This window comes from Salmo salar, chromosome 07, assembly GCF_965601325.2.
Source record: "Salmo salar chromosome 07, fSalSal1, whole genome shotgun sequence".
NCBI classification, from domain to species: domain Eukaryota; kingdom Metazoa; phylum Chordata; class Actinopteri; order Salmoniformes; family Salmonidae; genus Salmo; species Salmo salar.
Window position 1 is genome coordinate 68,300,001 of NC_138297.1, and position 20,258 is coordinate 68,320,258.

Consider the following 20,258-nt stretch of genomic DNA (forward strand, 5'->3'; position numbering starts at 1 on the left):
GATGTAGCCTATTTAGGTGGCTGTGAATAGGTGGCAGGCAGCCCGACGGGGTTCAATATTCTGTTCTAGGGAAGGCTGCTTGCTGCACAACCGCTATGTATAGCCTGCCGTAGCCCCCCGTCACTTGACGGTTTCAGCACTTGACTACAGTTGAAGTCTTTTCCCACATAGACCTATATAATTTCCTGACGAGGCGTTGTTTCTATCCATCCTACAGTATCTCACCGAGCGAGGAGATGAGCCCGCTATTCTGCACGGAGGGAGGGAGAGCTCTCCGCCTCTGTCCTGCTGCGCATTTCGCAATGATCTAGGTCTATTTGTTCTCTGGCAAAGCAAGCGGGGCTGGGAAACTCATTCGCTCTCTGTCGTTGGTAATTGTTTTCTTCTCCTAACTGGTTGAAATCCGTCGTGAGTTCCTTCTTATAAGAAGAAGTAGGCTGAGATTCCTACGGCGTTGAATGAGAGTGAGAGTGAGAGAGAGGAGAGAGAGAGAGAGAGAGAGAGAGAGAGAGAGAGAGAGAGCGACCGAGCGAGCGAGCGAGAAGCGAGAGAGAGAGAGCGAGCGAGAGACACAGAGAGAGAGAGAGTGAGCGAGAGACACAGAGAGAGAAAGAGAGAGAGAGAGAGAGAGACAGAGAGAGAGCGAGCGACGGAGCGAGAGAGAGGCAGAGAGAGGAGCGAGAGAGAGAGCGAGAGACACGGGGGGGGAGAGAGAGAGAGAGAGAGAGAGAGAGAGCGAGAGGCACAGAGAGAGAGAAAGAGAGAGAGAGTCCTTTATATTGTAGATGTGGGAGCAGCTCTGAATATGAGCACACAGCTCGGAGGGTGAGGACCATCAGTAACCGCATCATCAGCACCAGCAGCAGCATCAGTCCCCGCGATGGATTGTGTTCTGTGCAACACTTTGTGTGCGCGGAGACGGAGGCCGTGAAGGCAGATAGATAACAATGAGGATAGCAAATTAAACTCCAATACTCGTGCTTGTGATTTAAACCGTGATTTCAATCGACCAGGAAAGTTGATTTTGGGCACTTTTATGATTCCGCGTCGCATTGCTACCGCCGGGCACTTCAACAGGGCATCAGCCGTGCTCATCTCCGCGACACATTTATGACTATTCTAAGTGGCAACTATTAGACCTGACTGATGACACTCTGTTATCGGGATTTCGTTTCCCTTTTGCGCCCGGACCCCAACCAACTCTCATATTCTGATTTGGCAGAGTATGTCTTTGGAGGATAAGCTTGGCAACAAGGGCTTATCATTCACTCCGATGGGGATAGAGGATAATAACATGAGGAACGGCAGAGGCCTGTCGGACCAATGGGCCGATAGCATGGTGGTTCGGCCCCGGACCACGGAGCGAAGCATCACCGTCCACAAGAAACTGGTCCTGGGGTTCGCCATCTCCATCCTCACACTCATCGTCGTCACGGCCATCGCGGTTCTCCTCAGCGTCCGGTTCGAGGAGTGCGCCGGGGAGAGCAGCTCACGAGGGGGCAATGGCTCTAACGCCAAGTTCAACGGGTCACGGGATGGAAACGGGAACCACAAAGATGAAGAAGCCCAGCCGTGGAGACACCTCCGGTTACCGACATCTCTCCGGCCCCGGCACTACGACCTGCGTCTCTCAGTGAACATGGATAACTTTACATTCTCTGGGGAAGTGAACATTGAATTCGAGTGTGTGAACTCTACCAAATTCATAGTGCTTCACATGGACCGCCTCGAGGTGGAGAAAGTGGCGGTTTACTCGGATAATAAAAAACCCGGTGTCATGAGAATCCACCGCCAATTCCATTACCCAGGCAACCAGGTTTATGTGATCGCTTTGCACAGGGAACTGAAGCCCATGAGGACGTATAAAGTAAACATTACTTTCGACGCTGAAATAGAAAGTGAACTCCTGGGATTTTTCCGCAGCTCATACATGCTGCAGGGAGAGAGAAGGTAACCATTTACATTACAGTTACTCTATGCATACACACCCCATGGCATGATGACGTGTGAGTTAGCATTGTGTTTGTAGCCTGTACAATCCACTAACCTTATTTGTTTCCCCTCCCCAAAAAATGAAACGGATTAGACATTATATTACAAAGTAGCCTTTGCTTTTAAACACGTTTTATTCTGTCATGTCTGGCTCTCAACCAAAGTGCCTACTTGAAAGCAGTGTGTGATGCTGTCAGCTGAACTCTTGAGTCCCACAGTAATCCGCGCCCGTTTTGTGCTTCTAGCCCCTTTAAAACATGTTGTTCTGTATCCGCTGATAACCAACCATTAGTATGTGTGGTTAATGAGGGACTGCGCTAGCCTGTTCAACTCTGACACCCTCTGGTGGCATTTTCTAAATTAAGCGTAACATTGTATAATACCCTCATAAAGTACATTTTGGTTTCAAAACTATACATCCTACAAAGATATGAACAGTCTACAGCAGTGTTTGTGAGACAGGGAAACGGTGTTTGTGAGACAGGGAAACGGTGTTTGTGAGACACGGTGTTTGTGAGACAGGGAAACGGTGTTTGTGAGATCTCGAAAACGGTTCTCACAAAAAAACGTTTGTAAATTCCAAACGTTTTGAAAACAATCTGTTATGACCCATCTAGGAATAGCCTCTCACTAACACGCACCTGTTTTGCTCTGTGATGACGCTCACAAGCCACACAATAGTCGTTAGAAGGTAAGGGGGTTTTCTACATAGAAGACCATAGTAAATCCCAGGACATAGTGTCTATAATACTGTAAGGGGTTCTTCTACATAGAAGACCATAGGAAATCCCAGGTCATAGTGTCTATAATACTGTAAGGGGGTCTTCTACATAGACCATAGTAAATCCCAGGACATAGTGTCTATAATACTGTAAGGGGTTTTTCTACATAGACCATAGTAAATCCCAGGTCATAGTGTCTATAATACTGTAAGGGGTTCTTCTACATAGAAGACCATAGTAAATCCCAGGTCATAGTGTCTATAATACTGTAAGGGGGTCTTCTACATAGACCATAGTAAATCCCAGGACATAGTGTCTATAATACTGTAAGGGGGTTTTCTACATAGAAGACCATAGTAAATCCCAGGACATAGTGTCTATAATACTGTAAGGGGTTTTCTACATAGACCATAGTAAATCCCAGGACATAGTGTCTATAATACTGTAAGGGGTTCATCTACATAGTGTCTATAATACTGTAAGGGGTTCTTCTACATAGACCATAGTAAATCCCAGGACATAGTGTCTATAATACTGTAAGGGGTTCTTCTACATAGACCATAGTAAATCCCAGGTCATAGTGTCTATAATACTGTAAGGGGTTCTTCTACATAGACCATAGTAAATCCCAGGACATAGTGTCTATAATACTGTAAGGGGTTCATCTACATAGACCATAGTAAATCCCAGGACATAGTGTCTATAATACTGTAAGGGGTTCATCTACATAGAAGACCATAGTAAATCCCAGGACATAGTGTCTATAATACTGTAAGGGGTTCTTCTACATAGACCATAGTAAATCCCAGGACATAGTGTCTATAATACTGTAAGGGGTTCTTCTACATAGACCATAGTAAATCCCAGGTCATAGTGTCTATAATACTGTAAGGGGTTCTTCTACATAGAAGACCATAGTAAATCCCAGGACATAGTGTCTATAATACTGTAAGGGGGTTTTCTACATAGAAGACCATAGTAAATCCCAGGACATAGTGTCTATAATACTGTAAGGGGTTCTTCTACATAGAAGACCATAGTAAATCCCAGGACATAGTGTCTATAATACTGTAAGGGGTTCTTCTACATAGACCATAGTAAATCCCAGGACATAGTGTCTATAATACTGTAAGGGGTTCTTCTACATAGACCATAGTAAATCCCAGGACATAGTGTCTATAATACTGTAAGGGGTTCATCTACATAGTGTCTATAATACTGTAAGGGGGTTTTCTACATAGAAGACCATAGTAAATCCCAGGTCATAGTGTCTATAATACTGTAAGGGGGTCTTCTACATAGACCATAGTAAATCCCAGGACATAGTGTCTATAATACTGTAAGGGGTTCATCTACATAGTGTCTATGATACTGTAAGGGGTTCTTCTACATAGACCATAGTAAATCCCAGGACATAGTGTCTATAATACTGTAAGGGGGTCTTCTACATAGAAGACCATAGTAAATCCCAGGACATAGTGTCTATAATACTGTAAGGGGTTCTTCTACATAGAAGACCATAGTAAATCCCAGGACATAGTGTCTATAATACTGTAAGGGGTTCTTCTACATAGAAGACCATAGTAAATCCCAGGACATAGTGTCTATAATACTGTAAGGGGGTCTTCTACATAGACCATAGTAAATCCCAGGACATAGTGTCTATAATACTGTAAGGGGTTCTTCTACATAGAAGACCATAGTGAATCCCAGGACATAGTGTCTATAATACTGTAAGGGGTTCATCTACATAGACCATAGTAAATCCCAGGACATAGTGTCTATAATACTGTAAGGGGTTCTTCTACATAGACCATAGTAAATCCCAGGACATAGTGTCTATAATACTGTAAGGGGTTCTTCTACATAGACCATAGTAAATCCCAGGACATAGTGTCTATAATACTGTAAGGGGTTCTTCTACATAGACCATAGTAAATCCCAGGACATAGTGTCTATAATACTGTAAGGGGTTCTTCTACATAGACCATAGTAAATCCCAGGACATAGTGTCTATAATACTGTAAGGGGTTTTTCTACATAGAAGACCATAGTAAATCCCAGGACATAGTGTCTATAATACTGTAAGGGGTTCTTCTACATAGACCATAGTAAATCCCAGGACATAGTGTCTATAATACTGTAAGGGGTTCTTCTACATAGACCATAGTAAATCCCAGGACATAGTGTCTATAATACTGTAAGGGGTTTTTCTACATAGAAGACCATAGTAAATCCCAGGACATAGTGTCTATAATACTGTAAGGGGGTCTTCTACATAGACCATAGTAAATCCCAGGACATAGTGTCTATAATACTGTAAGGGGTTTTTCTACATAGAAGACCATAGTAAATCCCAGGACATAGTGTCTATAATACTGTAAGGGGGTCTTCTACATAGACCATAGTAAATCCCAGGTCATAGTGTCTATAATACTGTAAGGGGTTCTTCTACATAGAAGACCATAGTAAATCCCAGGACATAGTGTCTATAATACTGTAAGGGGTTCTTCTACATAGACCATAGTAAATCCCAGGACATAGTGTCTATAATACTGTAAGGGGTTCATCTACATAGAAGACCATAGTAAATCCCAGGACATAGTGTCTATAATACTGTAAGAGGTTCTTCTACATAGACCATAGTAAATCCCAGGACATAGTGTCTATAATACTGTAAGGGGTTCTTCTACATAGACCATAGTAAATCCCAGGACATAGTGTCTATAATACTGTAAGGGGTTCTTCTACATAGAAGACCATAGTAAATCCCAGGACATAGTGTCTATAATACTGTAAGGGGTTCTTCTACATAGAAGACCATAGTAAATCCCAGGACATAGTGTCTACAATACTGTAAGGGGGTCTTCTACATAGACCATAGTAAATCCCAGGACATAGTGTCTATAATACTGTAAGGGGTTCATCTACATAGAAGACCATAGTAAATCCCAGGACATAGTGTCTATAATACTGTAAGGGGTTCTTCTACATAGACCATAGTAAATCCCAGGACATAGTGTCTATAATACTGTAAGGGGTTTTTCTACATAGAAGACCATAGTAAATCCCAGGTCATAGTGTCTATAATACTGTAAGGGGGTCTTCTACATAGACCATAGTAAATCCCAGGACATAGTGTCTATAATACTGTAAGGGGTTCATCTACATAGAAGACCATAGTAAATCCCAGGACATAGTGTCTATAATACTGTAAGGGGTTCTTCTACATAGAAGACCATAGTAAATCCCAGGACATAGTGTCTATAATACTGTAAGGGGTTCTTCTACATAGACCATAGTAAATCCCAGGACATAGTGTCTATAATACTGTAAGGGGTTCTTCTACATAGACCATAGTAAATCCCAGGTCATAGTGTCTATAATACTGTAAGGGGTTTTTCTACATAGACCATAGTAAATCCCAGGACATAGTGTCTATAATACTGTAAGGGGTTCTTCTACATAGAAGACCATAGTAAATCCCAGGACATAGTGTCTATAATACTGTAAGGGGTTCTTCTACATAGAAGACCATAGTAAATCCCAGGACATAGTGTCTATAATACTGTAAGGGGTTTTTCTACATAGACCATAGTAAATCCCAGGACATAGTGTCTATAATACTGTAAGGGGTTCTTCTACATAGAAGACCATAGTAAATCCCAGGACATAGTGTCTATAATACTGTAAGGGGTTCTTCTACATAGACCATAGTAAATCCCAGGACATAGTGTCTATAATACTGTAAGGGGTTCTTCTACATAGACCATAGTAAATCCCAGGACATAGTGTCTATAATACTGTAAGGGGTTTTTCTACATAGAAGACCATAGTAAATCCCAGGACATAGTGTCTATAATACTGTAAGGGGGTCTTCTACATAGACCATAGTAAATCCCAGGACATAGTGTCTATAATACTGTAAGGGGTTCTTCTACATAGAAGACCATAGTAAATCCCAGGACATAGTGTCTATAATACTGTAAGGGGTTCTTCTACATAGACCATAGTAAATCCCAGGTCATAGTGTCTATAATACTGTAAGGGGTTCTTCTACATAGAAGACCATAGGAAATCCCAGGACATAGTGTCTATAATACTGTAAGGGGGTCTTCTACATAGACCATAGTAAATCCCAGGACATAGTGTCTATAATACTGTAAGGGGTTCATCTACATAGAAGACCATAGTAAATCCCAGGACATAGTGTCTATAATACTGTAAGGGGTTCTTCTACATAGACCATAGTAAATCCCAGGACATAGTGTCTATAATACTGTAAGGGGGTCTTCTACATAGAAGACCATAGTAAAACCCAGGACATAGTGTCTATAATACTGTAAGGGGTTCTTCTACATAGAAGACCATAGTAAATCCCAGGACATAGTGTCTATAATACTGTAAGGGGTTCTTCTACATAGAAGACCATAGTAAATCCCAGGACATAGTGTCTACAATACTGTAAGGGGGTCTTCTACATAGACCATAGTAAATCCCAGGACATAGTGTCTATAATACTGTAAGGGGTTCATCTACATAGAAGACCATAGTAAATCCCAGGACATAGTGTCTATAATACTGTAAGGGGTTCTTCTACATAGACCATAGTAAATCCCAGGACATAGTGTCTATAATACTGTAAGGGGTTTTTCTACATAGAAGACCATAGTAAATCCCAGGACATAGTGTCTATAATACTGTAAGGGGTTCTTCTACATAGACCATAGTAAATCCCAGGACATAGTGTCTATAATACTGTAAGGGGTTCTTCTACATAGACCATAGTAAATCCCAGGACATAGTGTCTATAATACTGTAAGGGGTTCTTCTACATAGAAGACCATAGTAAATCCCAGGACATAGTGTCTATAATACTGTAAGGGGTTCTTCTACATAGACCATAGTAAATCCCAGGACATAGTGTCTATAATACTGTAAGGGGTTCTTCTACATAGAAGACCATAGTAAATCCCAGGACATAGTGTCTATAATACTGTAAGGGGTTCTTCTACATAGACCATAGTAAATCCCAGGACATAGTGTCTATAATACTGTAAGGGGTTCATCTACATAGACCATAGTAAATCCCAGGACATAGTGTCTATAATACTGTAAGGGGTTCTTCTACATAGACCATAGTAAATCCCAGGACATAGTGTCTATAATACTGTAAGGGGTTCTTCTACATAGACCATAGCAAATCCCAGGACATAGTGTCTATAATACTGTAAGGGGTTTTTCTACATAGAAGACCATAGTAAATCCCAGGACATAGTGTCTATAATACTGTAAGGGGTTCTTCTACATAGACCATAGTAAATCCCAGGACATAGTGTCTATAATACTGTAAGGGGTTCTTCTACATAGACCATAGTAAATCCCAGGTCATAGTGTCTATAATACTGTAAGGGGTTTTTCTACATAGAAGACCATAGGAAATCCCAGGACATAGTGTCTATAATACTGTAAGGGGGTCTTCTACATAGACCATAGTAAATCCCAGGTCATAGTGTCTATAATACTGTAAGGGGTTCTTCTACATAGAAGACCATAGTAAATCCCAGGACATAGTGTCTATAATACTGTAAGGGGTTCTTCTACATAGACCATAGTAAATCCCAGGACATAGTGTCTATAATACTGTAAGGGGTTCTTCTACATAGAAGACCATAGTAAATCCCAGGACATAGTGTCTATAATACTGTAAGGGGTTCTTCTACATAGAAGACCATAGTAAATCCCAGGACATAGTGTCTATAATACTGTAAGGGGTTCTTCTACATAGACCATAGTAAATCCCAGGACATAGTGTCTATAATACTGTAAGGGGTTCTTCTACATAGAAGACCATAGTAAATCCCAGGACATAGTGTCTATAATACTGTAAGGGGTTCTTCTACATAGAAGACCATAGTAAATCCCAGGACATAGTGTCTATAATACTGTAAGGGGTTTTTCTACATAGACCATAGTAAATCCCAGGACATAGTGTCTATAATACTGTAAGGGGTTCATCTACATAGAAGACCATAGTAAATCCCAGGACATAGTGTCTATAATACTGTAAGGGGTTCTTCTACATAGACCATAGTAAATCCCAGGACATAGTGTCTATAATACTGTAAGGGGTTCTTCTACATAGACCATAGTAAATCCCAGGTCATAGTGTCTATAATACTGTAAGGGTTTCTTCTACATAGAAGACCATAGTAAATCCCAGGACATAGTGTCTATAATACTGTAAGGGGTTCTTCTACATAGAAGACCATAGTAAATCCCAGGACATAGTGTCTATAATACTGTAAGGGGTTTTCTACATAGAAGACCATAGTAAATCCCAGGTCATAGTGTCTATAATACTGTAAGGGGTTCTTCTACATAGAAGACCATAGTAAATCCCAGGACATAGTGTCTATAATACTGTAAGGGGGTCTTCTACATAGACCATAGTAAATCCCAGGACATAGTGTCTATAATACTGTAAGGGGTTCTTCTACATAGAAGACCATAGTAAATCCCAGGACATAGTGTCTATAATACTGTAAGGGGTTCTTCTACATAGACCATAGTAAATCCCAGGACATAGTGTCTATAATACTGTAAGGGGTTTTTCTACATAGAAGACCATAGTAAATCCCAGGACATAGTGTCTATAATACTGTAAGGGGTTCTTCTACATAGTGTCTATAATACTGTAAGGGGTTTTTCTACATAGAAGACCATAGTAAATCCCAGGACATAGTGTCTATAATACTGTAAGGGGTTCTTCTACATAGACCATAGTAAATCCCAGGTCATAGTGTCTATAATACTGTAAGGGGTTCTTCTACATAGACCATAGTAAATCCCAGGTCATAGTGTCTATAATACTGTAAGGGGTTCTTCTACATAGACCATAGTAAATCCCAGGTCATAGTGTCTATAATACTGTAAGGGGTTCATCTACATAGAAGACCATAGTAAATCCCAGGACATAGTGTCTATAATACTGTAAGGGTTTTTTCTACATAGACCATAGTAAATCCCAGGACATAGTGTCTATAATACTGTAAGGGGGTCTTCTACATAGACCATAGTAAATCCCAGGACATAGTGTCTATAATACTGTAAGGGGTTCTTCTACATAGACCATAGTAAATCCCAGGACATAGTGTCTATAATACTGTAAGGGGGTCTTCTACATAGACCATAGTAAATCCCAGGTCATAGTGTCTATAATACTGTAAGGGGGTCTTCTACATAGACCATAGTAAATCCCAGGTCATAGTGTCTATAATACTGTAAGGGGTTCTTCTACATAGACCATAGTAAATCCCAGGTCATAGTGTCTATAATACTGTAAGGGGGTCTTCTACATAGACCATAGTAAATCCCAGGACATAGTGTCTATAATACTGTAAGGGGGTCTTCTACATAGACCATAGTAAATCCCAGGTCATAGTGTCTATAATACTGTAAGGGGTTCTTCTACATAGTGTCTATAATACTGTAAGGGGTTCTTCTACATAGACCATAGTAAATCCCAGGACATAGTGTCTATAATACTGTAAGGGGTTCATCTACATAGAAGACCATAGTAAATCCCAGGTCATAGTGTCTATAATACTGTAAGGGGTTCATCTACATAGACCATAGTAAATCCCAGGACATAGTGTCTATAATACTGTAAGGGGTTCTTCTACATAGACCATAGTAAATCCCAGGACATAGTGTCTATAATACTGTAAGGGGTTCTTCTACATAGAAGACCATAGTAAATCCCAGGACATAGTGTCTATAATACTGTAAGGGGTTCTTCTACATAGACCATAGTAAATCCCAGGACATAGTGTCTATAATACTGTAAGGGGTTCTTCTACATAGACCATAGTAAATCCCAGGACATAGTGTCTATAATACTGTAAGGGGTTCATCTACATAGACCATAGTAAATCCCAGGACATAGTGTCTATAATACTGTAAGGGGGTCTTCTACATAGAAGACCATAGTAAATCCCAGGTCATAGTGTCTATAATACTGTAAGGGGGTCTTCTACATAGACCATAGTAAATCCCAGGTCATAGTGTCTATAATACTGTAAGGGGTTCTTCTACATAGAAGACCATAGTAAATCCCAGGACATAGTGTCTATAATACTGTAAGGGGGTCTTCTACATAGACCATAGTAAATCCCAGGACATAGTGTCTATAATAGTGTAATAAACTCACGTAGTTTCTGTCACAAACTCCATACAGTTGTCACCGACTAGTTGGATATTCATTTCCCACTGAGCAAACAATTTCTGTACTTACAGCATTGTTATAAATTACATTTTATAACGTTTTTGCTCGGTGGACCTTTGTTAATAAAACTCATGAATGTCAAATAGTCTTTGCCTTGGTTATCATGAAAATAAAATGGTAAAACACATCAATGTGAGGCTACTGTAAATATGAGGGCAGACTAAGCAGATGAATGAAAGTAGTGAAGTTCTGCTTTTTCACTGTGGTAGACCGGGGACCAATGGAGTTAACTAAACGGGGAAAAAGGAAACTATTTAAAGATAAACACTGACAATAGATATTTACATGTGTTACTATTTATACTGTAACCCCTTGGCCTTACATGCCCGATCACGCAAGTAGAATTCAGTGGATCTACTCATACTTCTGTTGAGTTCTACCAACATGTTTCCTAAATTGATATTTACAAAGAAGTGCCTTAGTGAATGAGTCTGTTTGATCTATAGCTGCAGTGTTAGTTTGTATGGAGTAACATATTGGCATTGGCAGTCATTACAGAATAAAATATAGAATAAATAGTCAGTTAAGCTCTCTCAGCAGTAAGCCCTTCTGGGAGCCTCTGTCCAATATTCACATTCAGTGGTTCAACACAAACCATGACAACGTTGCAGTCTGTTTTATTGGTGTCATAATGCATCATGGTTTACCGTAGTACTATGGCCAGGTCCTCCTCAGCCCTCACTCCATACAGCACCGTATCTGCAGACCTCAATCAACCAAGGTACCATAACTTTGTTCCATTGGTCAGTCAGTGATTCTATAAGCCCCATGAGGCAAGACCTTGTTCCATTGGTCAGTCAGTGATTCTATAAGCCCCATGAGGCAAGACCTCTGTGTGTGTGTGTGTGTGTGTCATTGACCATGAGCAGGGGAAGTTGGAGTGTGTGTGTGTGTGTGTGTGTGTGTCATTGACCATGAGCAGGGGAAGTTGGTGTGTGTGTGTGTGTGTGTATGTCATTGACCATGAGCAGGGGAAGTTGGTGTGTGTGTGTGTGTGTGTGTGTGTGTGTCATTGACCATGAGCAGGGGAAGTTGGTGTCGCATGTGTGTGTGTGTGTGTGTGTGTCATTGACCATGAGCAGGGGAAGTTGGACGTCTGTGTGTGTGTGTGTGTGTCATTGACCATGAGCAGGGGAAGTTGGTGTGTGTGTGTGTGTGTGTGTCATTGACCATGAGCAGGGGAAGCTCTGGAGTGTGTGTGTGTGTGTGTGTCATTGACCATGAGCAGGGGAAGTTGGTGTGTGTGTGTGTGTGTCATTGACCATGAGCAGGGGAAGTTGGAGTGTGTGTGTGTGTGTGTGTCATTGACCATGAGCAGGGGAAGTTGGTGTGTGTGTGTGTATATTAGCTTTAACTGACTTGCATCTGATGACTTAAACCACCAACTTCTGTTCTGTGACACTTCAAAATAACAAAGTCTGCGTCTCAAAGGGCATCCTATTTCCTTTATAGTGCACTTCTTTTGACCAGGTTCCATAGGGTCACTATTTCTAGAAAGGTTGAGTCCCACTGATCGTCAGTGTCATGTCAGGTTACCATCATCTGAACTGTGCATATTGAACAACGGCTCCCAGCAGCAGGTCGGTCCCACAGCCACACGCCTAACATCCAGCCTGGTAAATAAGTGACTTGGTGACTTGTATCATACGTTCAGCCGAGCGCTGCACCGGGGCAGCTGGCTGGGGGTTCATTAAAGGACATGACTTCAGTCACTTGGAAATCAATGCTAATTACACATGATTGGATCGACCGTGACGACAAACAGAGGTTTCGTTGCAAATGGAACCCTATTCCCTATATAGTGCACTACTTTAGACCAGAGCCCTATTCCCTATATAGTGCACTACTTAATACCAGAGCCCTATTCCCTATATAGTGCACTACTTTAGACCAGAGCCCTATTCCCTATATAGTGCACTACTTAATACCAGAGCCCTATTCCCTATATAGTGCACTACTTTAGACCAGAGCCCTATTCCCTATATAGTGCACTACTTAATACCAGAGCCCTATTCCCTATATAGTGCACTACTTTAGACCAGAGCCCTATTCCCTATATAGTGCACTACTTTAGACCAGAGCCCTATTCCCTATATAGTGCACTACTTAATACCAGAGCCCTATTCCCTATATAGTGCACTACTTTAGACCAGAGCCCTATTCCCTATATAGTGCACTACTTTAGACCAGAGCCCTATTCCCTATATAGTGCACTACTTTAGACCAGAGCCCTATTCCCTATATAGTGCACTACTTTAGACCAGGGCCCTATTCCCTATATAGTGCACTACTTTAGACCAGAGCCCTATTCCCTATATAGTGCACTACTTTAGACCAGAGCCCTATTCCCTATATAGTGCACTACTTTAGACCAGAGCCCTATTCCCTATATTGTGCACTACTTTAGACCAGAGCCCTATTCCCTATATAGTACACTACTGTTGACCAGAGCCCTATTCCCTATATAGTGCACTACTTTAGACCAGAGCCCTATTCCCTATATAGTGCACTACTTTAGACCAGAGCCCTATTCCCTATATAGTGCACTACTTTAGACCAGAGCCCTATTCCCTATATTGTGCACTACTTTAGACCAGAGCCCTATTCCCTATATAGTACACTACTGTTGACCAGAGCCCTATACAGTAGTGCAGTACTTTATAAGGAATAGGGTGCCATCTGGGAGCCAGTCAGAGAACGTGTTTCAGAACAGAGGTACAGGACAGGACATTAGGTTTTAGTACTGTAACAAATAGTTTGCATAACAGCCATCGTAATATTGGATAAATATTGATTGATTTTATATAGAGCTTTTACATTCCAGATCGATGCTCAAAGCGTTTTATAGTGTAAGGGAGGGGGACATTAGCCTGAGTACCAGTCTGTTTGTGTTATCATGCCAACTCCCTGTCACAACTCCCTGTCACAACTCCCTGTCACAACTCCCTGTCACAACTCCCTGTCACAGCTCCCTGTCACAACTCCCTGTCACAACTCCCTGTCACAGCTCCCTGTCACAACTCCCTGTCACAACTCCCTGTCACAGCTCCCTGTCACAACTCCCTGTCACAGCTCCCTGTCACAACTCCCTGTCACAACTCCCTGTCACAACTCCCTGTCACAGCTCCCTGTCACAACTCCCTGTCACAACTCCCTGTCACAACTCCCTGTCACAACTCCCTGTCACAGCTCCCTGTCACAACTCCCTGTCACAACTCCCTGTCACAACTCCCTGTCACAGCTCCCTGTCACAGCTCCCTGTCACAACTCCCTGTCACAACTCCCTGTCACAACTCCCTGTCACAACTCCCTGCTCCCTGTCACAGCTCCCTGTCACAACTCCCTGTCACAACTCCCTGTCACAGCTCCCTGTCACAACTCCCTGTCACAACTCCCTGTCACAACTCCACGGTCACAACTCCCTGTCACAACTCCCTGTCACAGCTCCTGTCACAGCTCCCTGTCACAGCTCCCTGTCACAACTCCACGGTCACAACTCCCTGTCACAACTCCCTGTCACAACTCCCTGTCACAGCTTCCTGTCATGCCGTGTTTAGCTTGACAATCGATGGAGTTGGCGAGAGCACAAACAGATCTGGGATCAGGCTAGGTGAACTCAAAGTGCTGTATGTGGTTAGTTCCCATCCCTGTTCATTCCCACTGATACTCTACTTCACCCGACTGTCTTGTCTAGTGATCCAGAAGTCTTTCTTTACCGTAGGAGAAAATAGTGTTTTCTCCGCAGCGTGCAGGCGTTTCCCAGACATAGCCTAGCGAAGCTGGAGATGGTCCAGTCAGGTTCTGTCGTTTTCCCACGGGTTCCCCATCATCCCAAACACACTTAACGCCCTTCACCACTGTACTAATACCTCCTTCGATCCGCTGCCTCACCTCTACTCTCCTTTCATCTCTACAATAAGAGTAGCCTGCTGGGCATTTCAGCCTCTGACAACCACTCTCTCTCTCTCTCTCTCTCTCTCTCTCTCTCTCTCTCTCTCTCTCTCCTCTCTCACTCTCTCCTCTCGTCACTCTCTCACTCTCTCACTCTCTGCCCCTCTCTCTCTCTCTCTCTCCTCTCTCACCTCTCTCACTCTCTCACCCGCCCCCCCCCCCCCCCCCCCTCTCTCACCCGCCCTCTCTCTCTCTCTCTCTCTCTCCTCTCTCCTCTCTCTCTCTCTCCACCCCTCTCTCCACCCCTCACCCCTCAGCTGCCTGTGAGTATTGTGCCTGGGTTTTCTCTGATTTTAAGGGTATAGGGAGTGAAATCCAAAACCTGATACAAACTTTGCTTTTCCTTTGAAAAACTTGGAGACATGGGGCTCTTTTGGTTTTCAGCCACAGAGCAGCACTCCAAGGCGGTGGGAAGTTGGCTGGCAACTGATAGAATGGAGAAATGGAGGGATGGAGAAATGAAATGATGGAGGGATAAAGAGATGGAGAGATCAAGGGATGGAGGGAGGCGGGAAGGAGTGATCATAGGATGTAGGGAATGGAGGGATCAAGGGAATGAGAAATGGAGGGAAGGCTAATGAAGAGGGAGCTTAATTGCCTTTTTTTAATTGATATTGAGATGATTGTTCAGGCAGCGTGAGACCTAGATTAGCTTAGTCGTTGAAACAGCGACATGTTTATGTCAGGGAAAACATTTATGCTGTGCCTCCATTCCATATGCCTTCTTCCCAAGGGTCTGTGTAGGATCATAATCTGTTCTGTACATTCATGAGTTATGACAAGAGAGTTCCTTATACCAGAGTTAAGACAGTATAGAGTAGAGGACTGTTATACCAGAGTTAAGACAGTATAGAGTAGAGTACTGTTATATCAGAGATAAGACAGTATACAGTAGAGTACTGTTATATCAGAGTTAAGACAGTATAGAGTAGAGTACTGTTATATCAGAGATAAGACAGTATACAGTAGAGTACTGTTATATCAGAGTTAAGACAGTATACAGTAGAGTACTGTTATATTAGAGTTAAGACAGTATACAGTAGAGTACTGTTATACCAGAGTTAAGACAGTATACAGTAGAGTACTGTTATATCAGAGATAAGACAGTATAGACAGGACATGATACTGTTATATCAGAGTTAAGACAGTATAGAGGAGAGTACTGTTATATCAGAGTTAAGACAGTATACAGTAGATTACTGTTATATCAGAGTTAAGACAGTATACAGTAGAGTACTGTTATATCAGAGTTAAGACACTATACAGTAGAGTACTGTTATATCAGAGTTAAGACACTATACAGTAGAGTACTGTTATATCAGAGATAAGACAGTATACAGTAGAGTACTGTTATATCAGAGTTAAGACAGTATACAGTAGAGTACTGTTATATCAGAGTTAAGACACTATACAGTAGAGTACTGTTATATCAGAGTTAAGACAGTATACAGTAGAGTACTGTTATATCAGAGATAAGACAGTATACAGTAGAGTACTGTTATATCAGAGTTAAGACAGTATACAGTAGAGTACTGTTATACCAGAGTTAAGACAGTATACAGTAGAGTACTGTTATATCAGAGATAAGACAGTATAGAGAGGACATGATACTGTTATATCAGAGTTAAGACAGTATAGAGTAGAGTACTGTTATATCAGAGTTAAGACAGTATAGAGAGGACATGATACTGTTATATCAGAGTTAAGACAGTATAGAGTAGAGTATTGTTATATCAGAGTTAAGACAGTATACAGTAGAGTACTGTTATATCAGAGATAAGACATTCTAGAGTAGAGTACTGTTATACCAGAGTTAAGACAGTATACAGTAGAGTACTGTTATACCAGAGTTAAGACAGTATAGAGTAGAGTACTGTTATACCAGAGTTAAGCAGAGTTAAGACAGTATACAGTAGAGTACTGTTATACCAGAGTTAAGACAGTATAGAGGAGAGTACTGTTATATCAGAGTTAAGACAGTATAGAGTAGAGTACTGTTATATCAGAGATAAGACACTATACAGTAGAGTACTGTTATATCAGAGTTAAGACAGTATACAGTAGAGTACTGTTATATCAGAGTTAAGACACTATACAGTAGAGTACTGTTATATCAGAGTTAAGACAGTATACAGTAGAGTACTGTTATATCAGAGATAAGACAGTATACAGTAGAGTACTGTTATATCAGTGTTAAGACAGTATACAGTAGAGTACTGTTATATCAGAGTTAAGACAGTATAGAGAGGACATGATACTGTTATATCAGAGATAAGACAGTATACAGTAGAGTACTGTTATATCAGTGTTAAGACAGTATACAGTAGAGTACTGTTATATCAGAGATAAGACAGTATAGAGAGGACATGATACTGTTATATCAGAGATAAGACAGTATACAGTAGAGTACTGTTATACCAGAGTTAAGACAGTATACAGTAGAGTACTGTTATATCAGAGATAAGATAGTATAGAGTAGAGTACTGTTATACCAGAGTTAAGACAGTATACAGTAGAGTACTGTTATACCAGAGTTAAGACAGTATAGACAGGACATGATACTGTTATATCAGAGTTAAGACACTATACAGTAGAGTACTGTTATACCAGAGTTAAGACAGTATAGAGAGGACATGATACTGTTATATCAGAGTTAAGACAGTATAGAGTAGAGTACTGTTATATCAGAGTTAAGATAGTATAGAGTAGAGTACTGTTATATCAGAGTTAAGACAGTATAGAGAGGACATGATACTGTTATATCAGAGTTAAGACAGTATAGAGAGGACATGATACTGTTATATCAGAGTTAAGACAGTATAGAGTAGAGTACTGTTATATCAGAGTTAAGACACTATACAGTAGAGTATTGTTATATCAGAGTTAAGACAGTATACAGTAGAGTACTGTTATATCAGAGATAAGACAGTATAGAGTAGAGTACTGTTATATCAGAGTTAAGACAGTATAGAGAGGACATGATACTGTTATATCAGAGTTAAGACAGTATAGAGTAGAGTACTGTTATATCAGAGTTAAGATAGTATAGAGTAGAGTACTGTTATATCAGAGTTAAGACAGTATAGAGAGGACATGATACTGTTATATCAGAGTTAAGACAGTATAGAGTAGAGTACTGTTATATCAGAGTTAAGATAGTATAGAGTAGAGTACTGTTATATCAGAGTTAAGACAGTATAGAGAGGACATGATACTGTTATATCAGAGTTAAGACACTATACAGTAGAGTACTGTTATACCAGAGATAAGACAGTATAGAGAGGACATGATACTGTTATATCAGAGTTAAGACAGTATAGAGTAGAGTACTGTTATATCAGAGTTAAGACAGTATACAGTAGAGTACTGTTATATCAGAGATAAGACAGTATAGAGAGGACATGATACTGTTATATCAGAGTTAAGACAGTATACAGTAGAGTACTGTTATATCAGAGTTAAGACAGTATACAGTAGAGTACTGTTATACCAGAGTTAAGACAGTATACAGTAGAGTACTGTTATATCAGAGATAAGACAGTATAGAGAGGACATGATACTGTTATATCAGAGTTAAGACAGTATAGAGTAGAGTACTGTTATATCAGAGTTAAGACAGTATACAGTAGAGTACTGTTATATCAGAGTTAAGACAGTATACAGTAGAGTACTGTTATATCAGAGTTAAGACACTATACAGTAGAGTACTGTTATATCAGAGTTAAGACACTATACAGTAGAGTACTGTTATATCAGAGTTAAGACAGTATACAGTAGAGTACTGTTATATCAGAGATAAGACAGTATACAGTAGAGTACTGTTATATCAGAGATAAGACATTCTAGAGTAGAGTACTGTTATACCAGAGTTAAGACAGTATACAGTAGAGTACTGTTATACCAGAGTTAAGACAGTATACAGTAGAGTACTGTTATATCAGAGATAAGACAGTATAGAGAGGACATGATACTGTTATATCAGAGTTAAGACAGTATAGAGTAGAGTACTGTTATATCAGAGATAAGACACTATACAGTAGAGTACTGTTATATCAGAGTTAAGACAGTATACAGTAGAGTACTGTTATATCAGAGTTAAGACAGTATACAGTAGAGTACTGTTATATCAGAGTTAAGACACTATACAGTAGAGTACTGTTATATCAGAGTTAAGACAGTATACAGTAGAGTACTGTTATATCAGAGATAAGACAGTATACAGTAGAGTACTGTTATATCAGTGTTAAGACAGTATACAGTAGAGTACTGTTATATCAGAGTTAAGACAGTATAGAGAGGACATGATACTGTTATATCAGAGATAAGACAGTATACAGTAGAGTACTGTTATATCAGTGTTAAGACAGTATACAGTAGAGTACTGTTATATCAGAGATAAGACAGTATACAGTAGAGTACTGTTATACCAGAGTTAAGACAGTATAGAGAGGACATGATACTGTTATACCAGAGTTAAGACACTATACAGTAGAGTACTGTTATACCAGAGTTAAGACAGTATAGAGTAGAGTACTGTTATATCAGAGATAAGACAGTATACAGTAGAGTACTGTTATACCAGAGTTAAGACAGTATACAGTAGAGTACTGTTATATCAGAGATAAGATAGTATAGAGTAGAGTACTGTTATACCAGAGTTAAGACAGTATACAGTAGAGTACTGTTATACCAGAGTTAAGACAGTATAGACAGGACATGATACTGTTATATCAGAGTTAAGACACTATACAGTAGAGTACTGTTATACCAGAGTTAAGACAGTATAGAGAGGACATGATACTGTTATATCAGAGTTAAGACAGTATAGAGTAGAGTACTGTTATATCAGAGTTAAGATAGTATAGAGTAGAGTACTGTTATATCAGAGTTAAGACAGTATAGAGAGGACATGATACTGTTATATCAGAGTTAAGACAGTATAGAGTAGAGTACTGTTATATCAGAGTTAAGACACTATACAGTAGAGTATTGTTATATCAGAGTTAAGACAGTATACAGTAGAGTACTGTTATATCAGAGATAAGACAGTATAGAGTAGAGTACTGTTATATCAGAGTTAAGACAGTATAGAGAGGACATGATACTGTTATATCAGAGTTAAGACAGTATAGAGTAGAGTACTGTTATATCAGAGTTAAGATAGTATACAGTAGAGTACTGTTATATCAGAGTTAAGACAGTATAGAGAGGACATGATACTGTTATATCAGAGTTAAGACAGTATAGAGTAGAGTACTGTTATATCAGAGTTAAGATAGTATAGAGTAGAGTACTGTTATATCAGA

At 40.4% G+C, this 20,258-nt stretch overlaps 1 protein-coding gene across 1 annotated transcript in view; it reads left to right on the forward strand.

The window, feature by feature from the left end:
• Positions 1-705: 705 nt before the first annotated feature.
• Positions 706-20,258, forward strand: part of LOC106595568 (thyrotropin-releasing hormone-degrading ectoenzyme) — a 410,422-nt gene continuing 390,869 nt past the window's right edge. Inside the window, 1 exon segment of the mRNA XM_082978004.1 lies at positions 706-1,950. Coding sequence (XP_082834130.1) covers positions 1,226-1,950 — 725 coding nt within the window. The 5' untranslated portion in view covers positions 706-1,225.